The following is a 20,103-nucleotide window of genomic DNA, read 5'->3' on the forward strand; positions in this document are numbered from 1 at the left end:
AAATAATGCGCGACCTTATAATTACGGACAATGATATAGATTAAAGCGGCTTACACACCTTACTTAATTTCATGAAGGGCGTATGAATCAAAGAATATAATACTCAGTGTGAATTTGGTATGTATTGGGTTGTGTATGCTCTTCTCTTTCCGCACCAACTTATTACCAAGGCCCCAGTACACAATGTGCCATCGCCGGCCACTCTAAGGGACGCATTTATGCGTTAGAGGGAGCAAGTGATATTGCTATCTCATTCTACCGCATGGCTGCGCCCCTTGGAGTGGCCGGCGATGGCTCATTGTGTACTGGGTGGGGCCTTAAGAAGATACTATCATACTACGTATGGGTCAACCGCCACGCCAACCAAAGAGAATATAATTATTAATCACTAAACGCCAACATCAAATAATCGAAAATCGTTCTCGCATATTGAAAACATATGCTACTCGATCGAACAGGCCTCGGACCGTACCAAATCTTGTAGTCCGGTACGCCCATCTATTAAAAGTTAACATTTTGTCTATGAATTCCATAGACATTTTGAAGGTCATATAACGCCTGTGCTGTGCCTCGCCTGTCATGTCATATCATATTATAATCAGTCATCACTGCCATTAACGCATGGAGGGCGTTTCAATTATTCTAATAAATAGTGCTTAAAAGACGGGAAGAAATCGTAAATTTTCATTAGGCTCTCAAAATTGTAGATGAAGCAATAATTTCGCAATGTTTTCCACACTCCCAAGATCATTGTTGTAAGTATATTTTAATTTGGAGTTTACATAACTTGACAGTTGTATTTATCGAATTTATGAATAAAATTGTCACAAGCGAAACGATATATTTATTGGTCTTTTAGATGAGTTGTTTTTTGGCTTTTGTATCTTAGTAAGCTTTACGTGCAGAGTGACTACAGAGGGCAACAACGTTTGTGTAGTAGGAGTCGATTTTATACACAATTATCAATTACAATTTGCCTTCAGTTATCGAGTTCGCGTATTTAAAAACTACTCTGAGACACTTGTTTAAGAGTTGTTCCTCGAGACCGATTTGACTATCTTGTTGCTGAAAAAGGACTGCAGTTAAAGCTTCAACACTATGAACTTAGCTTAGAGTATTCACATAATTTTTGTTTCACTTATTTGCAGTATTCTGTTATTTTGTTTGATCCATTTCCATCAATATCATTGTATACCTGTTTTTTAATTTAAAATAATATTGCTGCTTTTTAGGTGTGGTATAATATTTTTTAACAAATGTTTGTCTAATTCCTTTAGGCCATTTGCCACCAGTGATTTGTTAAGCAATATTTAAATATGTACAAGTTACGCACCACTTTATGAATTAGAATGTGAATAAAATTGTAGTACAGCCTCACTGCTGGTAAAAAAAGTATAGCCTTATTCTATGTACAGTTATTATAAAGTTTGTGCTAGTAATTAAATTGGGTATTTATTATTATTTGCAACCCATATAGCAATTTATTAAGATAAATACATCAAATTTGTAAATGGCGAATCTGAGTGATTAGATCAACTATTTGCTAAAAATGTAATAGGATCTTTAGATTTTTTCATGAGGAGCATTGCTAGATGCTTTTGTTGGCCATTCAATTTGTTAGGTGCTTTAACCAACAATATAAAAATGCACAAATGTTCCATAAGATCCATTCCACTAAGTTAAGACCTCTTCTGTGAATAGAGCCACCTATTGTATGTAAAATCGAAATAAATTAATTCTTTTGAGTTTCATAATACACATAAAAAGTGACGAAATTACCAAATCTGAAAAACTCAACTGGTGACATAGTATTAATAACTAATGCAAACTTATATTAGAAAACCAAATGAGTATTAATGATGATTGGCGAATATTGCTGCCAGTGGCTACTGTTTATTAATAGCTAGTCCCAAACTTATTGAGCTGGCAACCATTCACTGTGCTTTGAAATAACTATAGTAGCTATGAAACTGACATTTTTAAACTGTGTGCTCTGTTTACCTACATATACACAACAATGTTTACTATAAGATTTGTTATTCTGATAAGAAATCTATTTTAGAAGGTTGTTTGATGATAATGACACTTTTTATAATATGTCATTCTTTGTCTTAGTGGGGTGTGTATTTTGTAAATAAACAAGATAGGATTATGCACATTTATTTATAATCCTATCTTGTAAACAAAATCTACAAGATTTTTATACAGATTCTTAAAGATTTAATTTGACCTGTATAAGTTAAAAAATATTGTAGGCAATTTTATGTCTAGTCTATAGTACTGTATTGTATAGTAGGTCTATGTCAAATATTATTTAGAATTAAAATAAAATATTATTCAGAATTAAAATAGCCAGAAGCTCATGTTTGATTTGCATAATAATGTTTACACCTTTTATCATGCTGCAACAATAATATACTGTAGTACTAAACGCTCCTTTATACATTTAGGTGGTAGGTATAGTGTGCTAAAATGATTAATTACGTAAAGCACACTGTAGTGGTTATACATTTACAATTGCTAGTTGAATGCAGGATATAGTCATTACTGTCATTAGTGGAAAACGCATGGGCAGGGTGCTTTAACAACTTAAAGCGGGCGACTCACACACCTGCCGCAGGGGCAATATTGGAATTGGACCTTTAATTGCCTCCTTAATTGTGATGTGTGTAGAGAAGCAGGGGCAATTTTTAGATTGGGCCTGCAGCGGGGCGGCAGGGGCGCAAGACCTTCCTAGCTCCCTAGATTGTATCTACCGCACTGCTAGGTTGTTACATGTGTAGTACGATTGGGGCAATTCCAGTCAGTTCATTGGCGACTACCGACTGCTTTGATAACACAGGAGCTATTCTAATCGACGTGCATTCAGCGGGACTATCACTTACACACTGAGTGGCAGGCTAGTGTGTAGAAAACAGCCTAAAATTGCTCCGACCCGACCGCCGTGCGACCGGTATTGCCCCTGCGGCAGGTGTGTGAGTGACCCGCTTTAACAACCACGTCGACGCGGGTGCATTTGCAATCAATGTTTTAGGCGGTTTTATGGCCATGTCGACGCGCCGCCGAGCGGTCTGCCCTCTTCCCTTCAAGCGCGTACTTCCGTAGGCCTAAAGGGCTCCATGGTCCTTGCAGCACCTTTTTGATAGATTGCAGCATTTGATTAATTGATTGAGTTTGTTGCATCTACGTACTTCGTCGGTAATAGATCGAAAATCGTATGCGAATTGTTGCAAGGTTAGTGGAGCCCTTTATAGTGAGTGACGTTTATAAACTGATCCACGTCATCCACGATAATTATGAGTATGCCGCTATGACTTGGCTCGAGCGCAACAACGTAAACAATTCGCCAACGAAAAAATTTGGCGCGCATTAATTTGAGGAACGCCTTCAAACCGCGACATCTCGTCACGAAACGTTATACCCACCTGTGGAGTGGAAAATTTTACACTAATAATATAGTGTAATAGGTATACGTTTGCCCTTTTTTATTTAAATTTCCAACTATGCATAACTATTGGAACTTACCTACACCGGAGATAGCACGTAGGTTAGGTTTTAGAAAGGTTCCTATAGACGGTATCTAGTCGGTAGTGACCCTCCCCGCCTACGAAGCAGTGGATACCGATTTCGAATCTCCGTAAGGACATAATTATGTTTGTGTGTTTATCACGTTAGTAGCCTAGAACGCGGTCTTATAGAACAGAATAGAATTTTAGAGAGGTACTCCTCGTAGTCGGTAATTATTTTAAAAAGAAGCCAATCATGTTATAATTCATCTCTTTAAAGAACTTAAATGAGCCACTATAGTTCGTTTTTAGGGTTCCGTACCCAAAAGGTAAAAACGGGACCCTATTACTAAGACTCCGCTGTCCGTCCGTCCGTCCATCCGTCCGTCTGTCACCAGGCTGTATCTCACGAACCGTGATAGCTAGACAGTTAAAATTTTCACAGATGATGTATTTCTGTTGCCGCTATAACAACAAATACTAAAAACAGAATAAAATAAAGATTTAAGTGGGGCTCCCATACAACAAACGTGATTTTTGACCGAAGTTAAGCAACGTCGGGCGGGGTCAGTACTTGGATGGGTGACCGTTTTTTTGCTTTGTTTTTTTTGTTTGTTTTGCTATATTTTTTGTTGATGGTGCGGAACCCTCCGTGCGCGAGTCCGACTCGCACTTGGCCGGTTTTTTTAGCATTAGAAATAAGGTAAACAATCTTGATGTGTCTTTTAATTGAATAATTGAAAAACACGTTTTAAAAATAAGTCACAGCAAATATGTAATAAATATGAATCTAACACGATCATTTATATTCTTCTGCTTTCATAAGTAATAGTTACTGATTTTTAATAAGCGTTTTTCAATTAAAAGACATGTCATCAAGATCGCTTAACTTCTTTCTAATACTAAAAAAAAAAGCGGCCAAGTGCGAGTCGGACTCGCCCATGAAGGGTTCCGTATTTAGGCGATTTATGACGTATAAAAAAAAACTACTAACTAGATCTCGTTCAAACCAATTTTCGGTGGAAGTTTACATGGTAATGTACATCATATATTTTTTTTAGTTTTATCATTCTCTTATTTTAGAAGTTACAGGGGGGGGGACACACATTTTACCACTTTGGAAGTGTCTCTCGCGCAAACTATTCAGTTTAGAAAAAAATGATATTAGAAACCTCAATATCATTTTTGAAGACCTATCCATAGATACCCCACACGTATGGGTTTGATGAAAAAAAATTTTTGAGATTCAGTTCGAAGTATGGGGAACCCCAAAAATTTATTGTTTTTTTTCTATTTTTGTGTGAAAATCTTAATGCGGTTCACAGAATACATCTACTTACCAAGTTTCAACAGTATAGTTCTTATAGTTTCGGAGAAAAGTGGCTGTGACATACGGACGGACAGACAGACGGACAGACGGACAGACAGACAGACATGACGAATCTATAAGGGTTCCGTTTTTTGCCATTTGGCTACGGAACCCTAAAAACAAACTATACTTAGTGTAATGTTGATTTGGTTTGAGCGCAATATTCGAACTCAGACGTTTCTTTTTTTGGGAGATTTATACGAATGACTAGTTATAGATTTCTGACTAAAGCCGCCAGTAAAAGCTACTTAAATGCTCGGAGCAGTCGTGAACTGAGAGCGCCCGAGCAAATAAGTGAAATTTTTTGTTCTCCTTATAATTAAATGCACATGGCTACCAATAGCAATTTATTAATAGTTGTACTGTTAACTTTGGCATGTAAAAATTAATGGAAAAGATTCACTTATTTATTGAGAAGAGGATGAAAGGCATTTTACTTTGCTGCTCTATTATTATGTATAGTTGCAGGACATTCTGAGTGTTCTCTAAATAGATATGTATATTGACATAGAAGTGATACACTTTATCTAAAACAGGATTTTCGATGTTCTTATTATGCCAGAACTTACTGTATATTATTTGTTGCAGACACACCACAACCTCATGTGTTCCCAATAGAGTGCTTGCACTAGCTCTAGCGAAATGCCCTGCCATCGGCGACTGCTCCTCCCCGATCCGGGCCCATCACGAAGTCACCGGGGACATATTGTGCCCCAACATGGTTCGAGGAATAGATCATCTAAAAGACCCTCGTCTTAATAAGGTGAGTTCGAAACCAATCTATAAACCAGGAAGTTGAGTCTGTAGGAATATAGGTAGAAATAGGTTGGATAGAGGGCTATAAAGTTTACATCATTACCCGAATTAAGGTTTTTCTTTGTAAATGAGTCACTTTTTAAAATCGGTTGGTAATAAATACTTACGATTTATCGCGTGACAACAAAACTCATGAATCATGATAAAGGTCTGCCACTTGATGTAGAAGATACCACTAGAACAATGATAGGTGTCTTATAATTCAACACGAGACATGAACGTAAATTTAATGTAAAACCGTATCTACCAGTCTATCCCTATGTGCCCTTCCCTTACGTTCGTTCCTAAGTATCGTAGTCAAGGGTGTCTGAGGACGTGAACTTAGTTCTACCTTTAAATGAGGCGTTTAGAAGGATTATGAGGCCTTTTCACTTTGACTTCATGTTCATTTACTGTTTTCATGCATTTTACGTCTAAAGTTTGATATTCTTTGGAGAATTGCATATTGTGTTACGTTACGTTTCATTGGTTTTAACTTAATGAAGTCTGTCTTAAAATAAAACTCGTCCTGACCTTGGTTTTAATATAGGTAGAGGTCCACGTAACTTCATAATTGACTATTTAGGCGGAACTAGAGAATGCTTAAAATGGACATTTTCTAGTTTGGAATCATTATTATCAGGATTGACATTTTAATAACTACAAAAATTTAACTTTAGCGCTGCAATGCAATGTAATGCACTCTCAAGAAAAGATATTGCCTATATTAGATACTCGTATATGAACTCTATCTTTATCTCGTATATGACTTTTATGTATCGAAAAAAGATTACGTTGTACTCACTACATCTTATAAAACCAAGCCCCCCGCCGAGTCTGTCTGTTGGTGTGTATGTATGTTCCCGATAAACTCAAAAACTGCGCATATATTATTTTAACAAATTGTACGTACCTACCTACCTACATTCCCAATAAATAGAGTTTTGGGTAGGTATACAATTGCTAGCACATTTAAACGGTCAACGTAAGTAATTTAAGACTAGATATATGTTTGCTTTCTTCTAGGGTCTCGCCTTCACATTAGAAGAACGGCAATATCTCGGCATCCATGGCCTCTTAGCTGCCAAGTTCAAAACGCAAGAAGAACAACTGGATATCTGCAGGATTTCTATAGACAGATACGAAGACAATTTGAACAAATACCTCTACCTCGTCGAGTTACAGGTGACTAAGAGTGATCAAGGTACCATTACTTTATCATTTTGTTTTTAAGGAATGGCCACGGTGGTAGGAGAGCTAACGGTTGTGCGGTTGTTATATTAAACAACGGTGTGGGTACTATGCAACGAAGTCCATGGTATGCTTATGACAATCATTGGACGATTAATTTGATATTGAGTTACGTTATTTATTATTGAATTGCGGTTTTTTGGCACCTCTGGCATAATGTATCATTTAAAGGTTTATTTTATCATTTATAGACTAAATAAAGTATTACATAAACTATTACCTGGAATGTCTATCATAGGACGAATATCTTATATCAATGATATGCGACACCATGCCATGCTGAGATAATTTATTTTTTATTTACCTTCCTGCTCAACACACTCTTTATTTTAAAACGTTGACATACATTTACAATAAACAATAATAAATGCACGAATAGGTACATAAACAAGTAGATATTGCGGTGGAGGAAAAAACTGATTTATTACTCACTTAGATACTTACTTTATTAACAGTTAGGTAACCAATAACATTATCGTCAATCTACCTATTGAAGTTTATAATATGGTAAAGGGAACCCAGAACCAATTACAGTTAAGTATTTAATCGATGTTTATGGTAATAGCTACATAATACCGCATTTGTTGACAATTGTGTATTTACGATTTATCTACCAACTGCTCGTCAACTACAATAACTAGACACGAATAGGGATAGTTAGAAATGTAATTTATCACGAAAAACATTTTACATAAAAACACTTTCCATACTTACTTGACATACTTTTGGTGTCAATTGAAAAATCTAAAATTGTTATCTATTGTGAAGTTTGTTTTAAATTTCGATTATCATTTTAAAACACTCTTTGGAATTCATATCGATTGGACATAAAAAGATGTTAATATTGTTAGTCCGTCTAGAAACCCCTTAAACAGTGGTTTTAAAATATTGCAGGACAGGAATGAGAAGCTTTTCTTCCGGCTTCTCTCGGAGAACGTTGAGAAATACCTGCCGATTGTCTATACACCGACCGTGGGTTTAGCTTGCCAGAGGTTTGGCCTCATCTACAGAAGACCTAGAGGTCTGTTTATTACAATAAACGATAAAGGACATATTTTCAACATCCTTAAAAACTGGTAAGTGAAGTAACGTTAACTTTTACTACTGGAGATAAGGACCACACTCGTTTAGTCTAATGAATAAGCGGGTGGTATCAAAGGGTTACATATAAAAGAAAATTCCTGATTATTTTAGGCCGGAACCAGACGTCAGAGCCATTGTATTCACTGACGGTGAAAGAATCTTAGGTCTCGGTGACCTTGGAGCCTACGGCATGGGCATTCCTGTGGGCAAGCTGTCACTTTACACTGCCCTAGCGGGCATTAAACCTCATCAGTGCTTGCCTATCACGTTGGACGTTGGAACTAACAACCAGGTACCTGTTTGAACTATTTTTAGAATATACTCGTACAAACTGATCTAGGGTGCAATTGACTGATCCGTTTTATGAGGTGACGATAATTGAAACATTTAGTACGAGTAGTCAGTCCTCTGACAAATCTATCTATATATCTTCAAGACAGACTGAATACTACCTAAACTAAACAGAAGTTTTGTACCAGTTATTTATAAATTGTTTTTATAGGACCTCCTAGAAGACCCTCTTTACATCGGTCTGAGACAGAAACGTGTACGTGGCAAGGAGTATGACGATTTTATCGACGAATTCATGGAAGCCTGTGTCCAGAAATACGGACAAAATACTCTGCTGCAGGTGAGTAATAGCTAAATTCGATCACTGTCTGCGAACAAAAGCGATATATATACATATAGAAGCACAAATGTATAGATACATAATTTGGCGGCTATGTCGCTAAATACGAAAACTGATAAAGAAATAAAAATACACGCTACTTGTGTATAATAATAGACAATAACGGTCTTGGTTCAATTACGGTGAGATTGTTGTCTTATTAAAAATGTAAAAAATCATAAAGACATGAAATGGTTTAAAGATTTTATTTAAGACATACATTTGGAATAAATCGGAATTATATTCTATCGAACCGATTTCGTCCAACCGTGTAGGTATTTAATTCAACTACGGTCTTGGAATACAATTTATACCTATTATAACATTCGAATACGCAAGGTAGATTAGTCATAGTCACGTAGCATGTCTTACGCCAGGTGTCCTTGGTAGTTCGGTTCATTTCCCTAACAAATTTCTAATGTATGTATAGTCCCATCCTCCCATCCGGAAGAAAGCATCAAAAGGCAAGCTTACGAGTCGGATAATGCATAATGCTTTTCTGGCACCACTCGTGAGGTGCAGACAAAGTCTAACGATATTTTTCTGAACATGGTCTTTTAAATTGGTCTATCCTTAGACGAGCGAGTTCCGATACAATCTTCCCCACGTGTCATGTGGAGTATGTGCAAACATTACCGGAGCGTATCTAATATTTAAACCAAATAAAGCGTGCTGGATGGTCTGACTAACGTAATAAAGAATGACGTACTGCAAAGGATGTTACATAAACGTTCATTCACGCTATGACAGATGGTAATGACCGAATTTAAACTTTACGCTATTGATTCAGAGCATGTTTTCAAATAATAATGAAAGATAAACAGTTTATCTTCAGTTACTGATATGACTTTGCAGGTGATTTGTTTACATAACGTGTAGATTCAATCGTTGCGATAATGATAAGCATGATATATATATATATATATAATGTTATCCGAATAAGTTGTTGTTTACCTGGACGGCGCTGATTGTAATACTTGATAATCTATAAGATAAGTTATGCATGTTAAGTATTTTGTTTGACGTCATAACAAAAATATTTTTAGAGATAAAATTAAAGAAACGTTACCCTTATCGAAGCCAAATTCAAGACAATTTAAAACTTCCGTAGAAACTAACCCTTTTATTCATAAAACTGTACAAGCCTCAACTAGTTAATTGATGTTCTATCCCTTTCTTATAAAGGTGCACAAGTTATTGACAGAATAAGACAAACGATTAATAGCTAATCGAGTAATGGCTTATAAATAACGCCATAAAACTTAAAACTTCGTATGATAACGTTATCAGTTGACAATTATATAACGTTTAATTAGTATTTATTTGTTTATATTGAGTGAAATTTAGATTCCCAGGATTAGCAGAGTTTTTATTTAGATTTCTGTTACTGTTTTTGATAGTATTTCAAAAATAGCCGATACTAATAATAGTAATAATTATCTTATCAAATATATGCGCGAACACAACTTAAATAGAGAAATATACTCTATCGATATTCTGCTAAGCTATAGCTATCACACCGTTTAATCAATCCGAAAATGACTAGTAACCCACATACGCACACGCCAGCTAGATTAATGCGTTTGGTCCAGTGTTGTCAGTAAGACTTTGTAAACTTGCAACTTGTAGCATTATAAATTAGCGTCCTGTAAGACGCTTTGGTACGGCACCGTATAGTAAAGCAACGAATGTATTTCAGTTTGAAGACTTCGCCCTTCTGAACGCAGGGCGCTTGCTAGAGAAGTACCGCAACAAGTACTGCACGTTCAACGACGACATCCAAGGCACGGCCAGCGTGGCTGTTGCGGGTCTGATGGCCGCCGTGCGCATCACCAAGCGGAAGCTCAGCGAGAACATCTATATGTTCCTTGGCGCTGGCTCTGTAAGTTTAAATGTATTCTAAGAATAAAATTACCATGACCTGTTTTACCCAAGGCTAAATGTCTTTATTATTTTGTTGCCGATGATCGTACCCCTAGGTCTCCTGGTCATAATTGCAATTGTCCTAATTTTCCGAGCTTATGCAATCTTGATAGGCTTCCTATCACATCACTACATCCCTTACCTAAGTACACGCAAACAATGTTGCGTTGAACAGTACGAATTCTTGAATGCTTGGGGACGTACCGGTATAAGTGCACATTGATGCTCCTCATGTTTTTCAGTGCTTTCGCTATATGAACTTTTAATTTGTAACTAACTTAATTCGTCTATAAGTACCTATAGTGAAGCGTAAAAGGGTTAGTTATGTATCGCCCAGTATACATTCTTGTTTAATAACAGCTCCTTTGAGGCACGAAAGTTTCAGATTTCCACAGAATTCACGCTTAAGTGATAATAGTATCAAGGCCGCGGACAAGCAAAAAAGGCGGAAAGTCAATAGTTCCGTCATTTGTAAAATAGCATAGAATTGGCGATACTTGTGTATTTATTATTAGATTCGCATGATCGTTTTAATCTTACTAATCTGTTATTTTTCATATTTAAGCTTGTTAAAAATGTATTTATCGTATAAAAATTGCATAAAATTCGCATATTCGGATGAAGTACTTACTAACAATACATTTTTTTTCCAATAAGATCATGCTTTGAAAATAGGAGTTTACTTAAGATATTTCTTTGAATTTGCGCAATAATAAACTGCCTACTCTTTGCGTATAGGCCGCCAACGGCATCGCAAACTTGACCGTCGCCGCGATGATGCAAGAAGGTCTGTCGGAGCAGCAGGCGCGCGACCGCGTGTACATGTTCGACATCGACGGGCTACTGTCCACGAAGCGCGAGGGCGGAGTGCCGGCTCACGCGACCGCGTTCGGCAAAAACATCGAGCCGGAGAAGGAGTTCGCGGCCGCTGTCGCTAAGATCAAGCCTAGCTGTCTTATCGGTGTGTATCATTCAATTACAAATGTAAAAGGGAGTGACGCAGCAGCAGGCGCGCGACCGCGTGTACATGTTCGACATCGACGGTCTACTGTCCACGAAGCGAGAGGGCGGAGTGCCGGCTCACGCGACCGCGTTCGGCAAAAACATCGAGCCGGAGAAGGAGTTCGCGGCCGCTGTCGCTAAGATCAAGCCTAGCTGTCTTATCGGTGTGTATCTTCAATTACAAATGTAAAAGGGAATGTCGGAGCAGCAGGCGAGCGACCGCGTGTACATGTTCGACATCGACGGGCTACTGTCCACGAAGCGCGAGGGCGGAGTGCCGGCTCACGCGACCGCGTTCGGCAAAAACATCGAGCCGGAGATGGAGTTCGCGGCCGCTGTCGCTAAGATCAAGCCTAGCTGTCTTATCGGTGTGTATCATTCAATTACAAATGTAAAAGGAATGACGGAACTCACGGAGCAGCAGGCCGCATCATAGGATGTTGTCAGGTGTCTAGATAGTTGGTATGATTAATAAAATCAGAATTATCTGTAAGGCTCTTGGAATTGACGGAACTGTTTACAAATAGCAACGGCGCGCGCTGCCTTTTATCTAGAAACTTTGGTAAAAATATTATACATCCACATCCATCCAATATTAGATACACCCACGTAATTTTAAAATAGTGCTGGCAAATAGTGAGAAAATAAAAAAATCTAGTTTGCATCTAGGTGAGGTAGATTGGAAACTGGATTTTGCCGCTATTATTTCGGTTTAGTACAGTTAAATAAATGTCATACTGTAAAACATACAAAGGAATAATAAGGTAGTGTAAAATATTGTTGCCACAAGATTGTCAGCTGAAGTGGATGGCGCCGTTATCATTGATATACAGACATTTTATTTTAATACCTTTCATTTCATACCCTTACCTGTTTAATAAGTTGTGTCAATACAGGTGTAAGACATCTTTGTTATGAACTAGAGCGTGGCTAATAGACTAAGCGATGTCTTACATTGATGTGTAAATTCAGAACAACTGGCGCTTTGGTTTGTTGACATCTTAGAAGTCAGTCAAACTGAAGTGCCTTGAATAATCAGAATACCTAAGGGTGTACCGTAAAACCTCCCAACTATAGTCCAATACTGCCACTACGGTCCACAAGTTCAAAGGGAAAAGTATCAATACCAATGTTCCTTTTGGTTTACAACGACTTTTTTCTTTCATTTATAAACATACTTTGCCTTAGACCTAACAGTAAAAGACACACCTGAACGAAAAAATTACGGTTAATTTTGGACCATAGTTTCCCGAGCTTTAGACTATAGTTGGGAAGTTTTACGGTACGTAAATTTAATACTCGTCTATAACCATTCCAGGTTGCTCGACGTCGGGCGGGGCGTTCACGACGGAGATTCTGAAGCAGATGGCGAAGAACACCGATAGGCCCGTCATATTCGCGCTGTCGAACCCCACGAGCAAAGCGGAGTGCACCGCGCAGGCGGCTTATGACAATACTGATGTGAGAACATTTTTTAATAAGCCTAACTAAGAATTAATAATGATTCAGCCTATATATGACCCACTGCTGGGCACAGGCCTACTCTCATGCGCGACAGGGTTTATTTATTTATTTAGAAATTTAAATCAGGCAACAAGGCCCATATTACAAATACCTTACAGATTAACATACATATGTATTTTATAAACTTAAAACTAAACACTAGTTATTTAATCGACAAAACGGCTAGGCTACGGTTTAGGCTATAGTACACACGCTGGTCCAATGCGGGTTGGGTCACATACAGTCATACACCTTTCGAATTTCTGGTATGCAGGTTTCCTTACGACGTTTTCCTTTACCGAAAAGCTAGTGGTAAATTACCAAGTAACAGAAACCAGTAACTCTGTAGGTAATAAACTGTGTAAAAAAAAAATCTGTTTATTTACAATCAAGAGGTTAGTTGTACAATCAATCTCAGTTACAATCTCTATATTTGGAGATTATTTAAACTAACCTTAGCCTTAATTATATGTAAACTTATATTGTTTTGTTACAGTTAGTTAGTGCTTACATGTTAATACTAGTTATATCTTACATTAATTCATGTTAATCAGTGCTTTCTTAAGTGTACTCTTTGCTTTATCAGGATATTTTTCTAAAGTTTCTACTACTTGTTTGGGTAAGCTGTTCAGGATATTAGGTAGGTATATTGACCAGAGCCTTTTCCCATATTCATTGGTGCTATTAGGTATTTTAAAGTATGGTTCATTGGTTAGGGTCCGGAGGTGGGAGGGTCTTTTATACCTGTCCAGCTGCCCCAATAAGTGTTTATATTCTAATATCACAGCAAGTTTTGCTTTATCATATACACTAAATATTCTACAGTATTTAAACAATTTATGATAATTATTTTTATATTGAAGTTTTATTTTTAGAGTAACTATTGTTAGGTACACTGATATCAGCGTAGGGAATAAAAACTCGCAAATATATCGTTGCAGGGTAAATGTGTGTTCGCGTCCGGCTCGCCGTTCCCTCCAGTGAAGTTCGGCAACAAGGAGTACCTCCCGGGGCAGGGCAACAACTCGTACATCTTCCCGGGCGTCGCGCTCGGAGTCATCGCCACACAGACGCACCACATACCCGAGGCTATGTTCCTCACCGCTGCCAGGGTATGTACAGCCCACTCGCAAAACTACGTGACTGAATTATGAATGAATTCATTCATCAGCCACCCATGACTGCGATGCTGCTGCTGATGCGTTAGTCAGACATGACGTTTTTAATTGTTTTCGAGTAATCGATATTAAACTTTCGTGAGACATATTTTAAACTGTTTAGACAACAACGGTTCCACTCACTTGAATTTTTAGTCGCTATTGGCGACATGTTTCGGGCCCTTCGGGGGTCCTTCTTCAGGCTCGAGTGCTCGCGGCGACTGCAACTCGTGCACTGCACATGTTTTCGAGTACTGCGGCGTAGGTATACATTGAGTGAAACATCATTGCAGAGAGTTATGATTATGAGTAATATCATTGTATATGTATTAGTTAATTATGTAATATTTTATTTTCTCCAATATGCTCGGAAATGTTCACCTTTTTGTAGCAAAAATAGTACAGGAAGTTCTACGTTATTGTCAAACTCTAATTTAAAAAAATCAAACTATCGCTGTCCTGTTCTAGCGGACGGGAATGAAAAAAACACTACAGTAATAACTTATTACTGTAGTGTTTTTTACTTTTTAAAAATAAAAAACGCAAACAGCCAATTATTAAAGCCGCGAGCCGCGTCTACACGACCCGATGAGCTATCATTTCAAGCTATAGGATAGAGTGAGAGAGTAAGATAAACGACCTTACTTGTCTCGTTCTTACAAGACCGTTGTGCTCGTGTATGATCGTGCGAATACTGCTTAATAAAATCAAAGATTATTTTTATATTTTTTTAAGGATCTCATCCGTGTACATAAAGTTTATATAGTTTGTCAAAGGACTTTCTCATTTCAAACATAGACAGAGAGAATCATACTAGAGTCAGACCAAGAAAAGTCTGCAGCGGATTTGATAGGCCACGCAGGGCAAGTGTTATTTTAAACGTCAAACTTCTATGAAATTATGACGTATAAATAAACACTTGCACTGCGGGGGCTATCAAATCTGCTGCAGACTTTTCTTGGTCCGACTCTATCTTTGTCTTACACTAGTACTAGTACCCAAAAGAAAAGGATGGGTATAGTTTTCCTGGTTCTTACTGACTGACAAATTGGTTTGACCAACTATATTGCACAATTATATTGAATGAACGAATATTGAATGGTACTGAATGGCAGAATAACTTTGTGCCCTTAACTTTTAAAAATTAATTTTAGAGGGAAATTGTTTTTGACATTTTTGATGTGAAGGTTCGATTTGAGTCATGCTTGATGCTTAAATAATTATTATTTTACCTTATTTCCTCGCATGTTTGGAGAAAAGCACTATATATGCCTCGGCAGGAATAGCAATTCGTGGATTCGTCTTCTTTGTCGGACTCCGCTTCGCGTCGTCCGACAAAATCGAAACTCATCCACGAATTGCCCTTTCCCGGCCTCTGCAATAATGTACTATTTCTCCAATATGCTCGGAAATGTTCACTTTATTGTAGCAAAAATAGAACGGGAAGTTCTTCCTTATTGTCAAACTCAAATTTAAAAAAATCAGACTATCGCTGTCCTGTTCTAGCGGACGGGAGGTAAAAAAACAATACAGTAATAACTTATTACTGTAGTGTTTTTTACTTTTTAAAAATAAAAAACACAAACAGCCAATTATTGTAGCCGCCGGCCGCGTCTACACGACCCGATCAGCTATCATTTCAAGCTATAGGATAGAGTGAGATAGTATGATAAACGATCATACATGTCTCGTTCTTACAAGACCATCGTGCTCGTGTATGATCGTGCGAATACTGCTTAATAAATTCAAAGATTATTTTTATATTTTTTTAAGGATATCATCCGTGTTCATATAGCTTATATTGCACAATTATTATTTTGTATTGCACAATTATATTAATTGAACGAAAATTGAATGGTACTGAATGGCACAATAAGTTTAAGTGCCTTTAACTTTTAAAAAATAATTAAAGAGGGAAATTGTTTTTGACATTTTTGATGTGAAGGTTCGATTCGAGTGACGCTTGATGCTTAAATATTTATTGTTTTACTTTATTTCCTCGCATGTTTGGAGAAAAGCACTATATATGCCTCGGCAGGAATAGCAATTCGTGGATTCGTCTTCTTTGTCGGACTCCGCTTCGCGTCGTCCGACAAAATCGAAACTCATCCACGAATTGCCCTTTCCCGGCGTCTGCAATAATGTACTATTATTGCATTTCAGACTCTAGCTAACTTCGTTAGTGAGGAGGATTTGAGCCTTGGCCGTATTTATCCGCCGCTGTCCCAAGTGAAAGAAGTATCTCTTCAGATCGCAATTGAAGTCTCCAAGATGGCTTACGATGAAGGTACGTGAAATGAATTTCATTATAAATATGCCCCAAATAAAAATAAATGGTTACAGGGGTGACTCTTTATTTTCTGTTCCAATAGTATTAGTTCCATGTAAGGTCAATGTGGCTAGTTCCGTCTATTCCGTCCATTAGCACAGAATAAATAATAGTACTAGGTACAGAAGACTCACTCTCTAACAAAACGCGTCTGTCACGATCAGGACAGATATGGCCGCTAGGTGGCGACAGCGCCACCCGCGGCTTATGGCTAGCCACCAAAATTGGTGTGGAACGGATGTACTTTTAGCTACCTGTAGCAAAGCGATGAAATCGCGGAGTGAGCCACGTCTGCCATTAGCGTTTTTCTCGAACAACAAACAAAATTGATAAATTCATTGACAAAGCAGCTTTTGCTTTAAGTTTCAGCAATCAAAAGCAAATGGTACTTTTTCCTACGATTGAAAATTAAATAAATATACGACGGAATAGCCCCTATGACGGAATTAGCCACAATGGAAGCGCGTGTGTCAGATTTTGTGGATACACAAATATTAGTTGAAACTTCTAAAGCAACTTTAACCCTTAAATTTATTTATTCTGTTTACCTGAAATTTATAGGAGATAGTTTTTACGTGATTTTTCTTTTTATTAAGGTAGTTATAAACGCTTTTGACTGTGTACAGTCAGCAGCAGAAGTTGCTAAGTGGGCGAGGTGTTCAAAATTACCTTGACACACCCTTATTCTCTTAACAATAAAGTCGCGTCAAGATCATTTTGAACACCCAGCCCGCTTTGCAACTTCTGCTGCTGATTGTATATAAAATAAACATTAAAATTGTATTCATGAGCGTTTTGCATATGTTAGCCTAATTTAGGTTAAATAAATACCAAACTTAAATATTTATTGGCAGACACCAAATTATCGTACTGATATAATTCATAAATACTTTTTTTTTAATAACCCATATGAAAATATAAGCATATAACTCTTTTAAAAACGAATCATCAGCCAGGCTGTACTACATTTTTTTTTGTAATAACTATTTCAAATCGTTTTTGTTACTTATTATAAAATGTGTTTTAGCCATTTTTCTCAGTGTGTGAAGATACTTTTTACCGGATGTAATGGTTTGTTTTGTTTTTTGTCTGTTGGTAACTTGTTCCAAAAAAAAAATCTTATTTTTGTATTTTTTTGTTGAGTAGATCGTAGTGTAACTGTTTGGTATTGCAGTTTAGATCAGTCGAACGTGTTGTCATAATGAAATGACAGAAATTGCGTAGATAATGATTTACATGAATATTATGTTTATTTTATACTTTATTACAAACTAGCGACCCGACCCGGCTTCGCACGGGTTAACAAATTATACATAAACCTTCCTCTTGAATCATTATCTATTTAAAAAAAGCCGCATCAAAATCCGTTGCGTAGTTTTAAAGATCTAAGCAGACATACAGACAGACAGACAACGGGAAGCGACTTTGTTTTATACTATGTAGTGATTTTAGTATATATTAGTCGAATATTAAAGTATGTACTTGTTTTTTTTTCTATATCTCTCTCATTACATTCCAGGTTTAGCGTCACTGTATCCAGAACCAAAAGACCTCTCCAAACATGTAGAAAGCCAAATCTACGATTTTAACTACGAGAGCTCCATGCCGGAAGTATGGCAGTGGAAACCCGAAGAAACTTTCAACGTCCGACCTATCCAACCCGTTCCCAAAAACATCTAAACACGGTTAACTTGTTATGAACTAGCAGGTTTACTTGTCATCTCTGGGTGAATCAACTTTTTCTTGTCACTCGTTGCCATGGTTACGTTCTCCTGGGTCACTTTAAAACCTGATTTTTAGGCATTAAATTCACCAAACACGCTTTTTTGTGATACTTATAAACCCTTTCCATTGAGGGTCGTCTACCAAGCGTGTCAGAAGAAGGTGGCGTACAATGTCTTCTAACAAACTATGCTACTATTGTCTCTTGGCTGACCGGACAGAATAACAACAAGAAATAGTTGATCCACCCCTCTAACGCATTTCTCTGACTTTTCGGTAACATGTTTCGCATGAGCATTAAGTTTAATAATAAGACAATAGCGAATCAATAATGCAAATGCGGTACGTATATCCAATGACTTACATGAAAAGTATTACCCATTTACTAATTTAAAAAAAGTACCCAGTACAATTAACCTTTATATGTAAGTATTTATTTTCAAGTAGTAAACTAGTTGTTCCTATGTATACTAGCACTTGCAGAAGTTTGTAGTATTAGGAAAAAAGTTCAAATATGTGTATTTATAATTATTGTATCGTGATGCCTTTCTAAGTACGTATTCCCACTAGCGCGCTGGTAATTAAGTTATTAATCCCAGTCACAGTTATTTAATTTATTCCAAGGAAATATGGTCTATAATGGTCCATTTTGTGTCTCACTGTACATTAGTTAAGATCACAGAACAAGTTAGAATGGCGATCCGAGCAGGGTACGTGTCGCCGCCGGTTATGAGCAAACGCTCGCATGCTAGTACTCGCCCGCGCTGACCGAAAAACGTAAACATGCCTTTTGCGCCACAATAACGTTCAGATTAAGAAGCCAGACATCAAATCTGTCTAAAGGAGGCGTATCCATTCACTAGGCACACAAGTTTTTACTACCGTTGCGCGAGAAATATGGAAATGTGGAGAGGAACGAGCGGCGACACCGGTTCCGATACTAACTGCGGGCGATAGCCGTTCTAACCTCTTTAATATGTTCTGTGGTTAAGATCCTATCGAAGTCAGACGCTTTCCTCTGACTATGAATAACGTTTTATGTTGTCGTTATCGACACGATAATTTTGACCATAATTGAACTAAAAGTGTTTATAGTACTTTTTATTCGCGGTAACCTTACTTTCAAGACTGGGATACGTGGAAAGGGAGGAGGGAGGCCTTTTCCCAGCAGTGGGACACTAGGCTCATATAAATAAATAAGTAAACCTTACTTTACGTCATAGATACCGTGAAGGGCGCTTTTAACACTTTCGCAACCGGGCAAAAAACGGCGCACTACCCCAGAAACCGGTTGTCTATATCTGCGTACAAAACAACCCGCTGGGCGGGTTGTCCGGTATCTGAGCAAACATTACGAGTGCTTACCAGGCGGGTTCTCGGTAGTCAAAGTGTTAAAGTAACACAAATCAAACACAATAAACTTAAACAGATATATAATTTAATTACATTTGTATTAACGCGCTAGATGGGAATCGTACCAGCTTCGATTACACATAATAATATTAAACAATATACATAGTATTTCAAAAAGTACTTAGTATTTCATGTTAATAGTTGAAATCGGATGTAGAATTTATTCTTGTTTTATTTTTGACTAAATGGAATGTTATTGAGTATTTATTAAGTACCTATTAACTAATCACGTTTGTAAAACAATTAATATTATTTGAATGTGTGTAATTGTATACATTTTACGATTATGTATTGATTATGTGACATAAGTAATTCATCGTTAAATTACATTTCATTCTGATGAATGTTGTGAGCGTTATGAAAACAATAGGTAATAAATA

The 20,103-nt window shown here is 37.3% G+C and overlaps 1 protein-coding gene across 1 annotated transcript; it reads left to right on the forward strand.

The window, feature by feature from the left end:
* Nucleotides 1–619: 619 nt before the first annotated feature.
* LOC134658764 (NADP-dependent malic enzyme) lies at nt 620–18,661 on the forward strand. Its single transcript, XM_063514408.1, has 13 exons — nt 620–755; nt 5,464–5,638; nt 6,697–6,855; nt 7,816–7,997; nt 8,116–8,296; nt 8,507–8,635; nt 10,374–10,556; nt 11,336–11,558; nt 12,918–13,060; nt 14,044–14,214; nt 16,423–16,546; nt 18,108–18,309; nt 18,561–18,661. The coding sequence occupies exons 1-12, from the start codon at nt 727–729 to the stop codon at nt 18,266–18,268; spliced, it is 1,860 nt and encodes a 619-aa protein (XP_063370478.1). The 5' UTR covers nt 620–726; the 3' UTR covers nt 18,269–18,309; nt 18,561–18,661.
* Nucleotides 18,662–20,103: the final 1,442 nt, after the last annotated feature.

Source organism: Cydia amplana, chromosome 2 (genome assembly GCF_948474715.1).
Source record: "Cydia amplana chromosome 2, ilCydAmpl1.1, whole genome shotgun sequence".
Lineage (NCBI taxonomy): Eukaryota > Metazoa > Arthropoda > Insecta > Lepidoptera > Tortricidae > Cydia > Cydia amplana.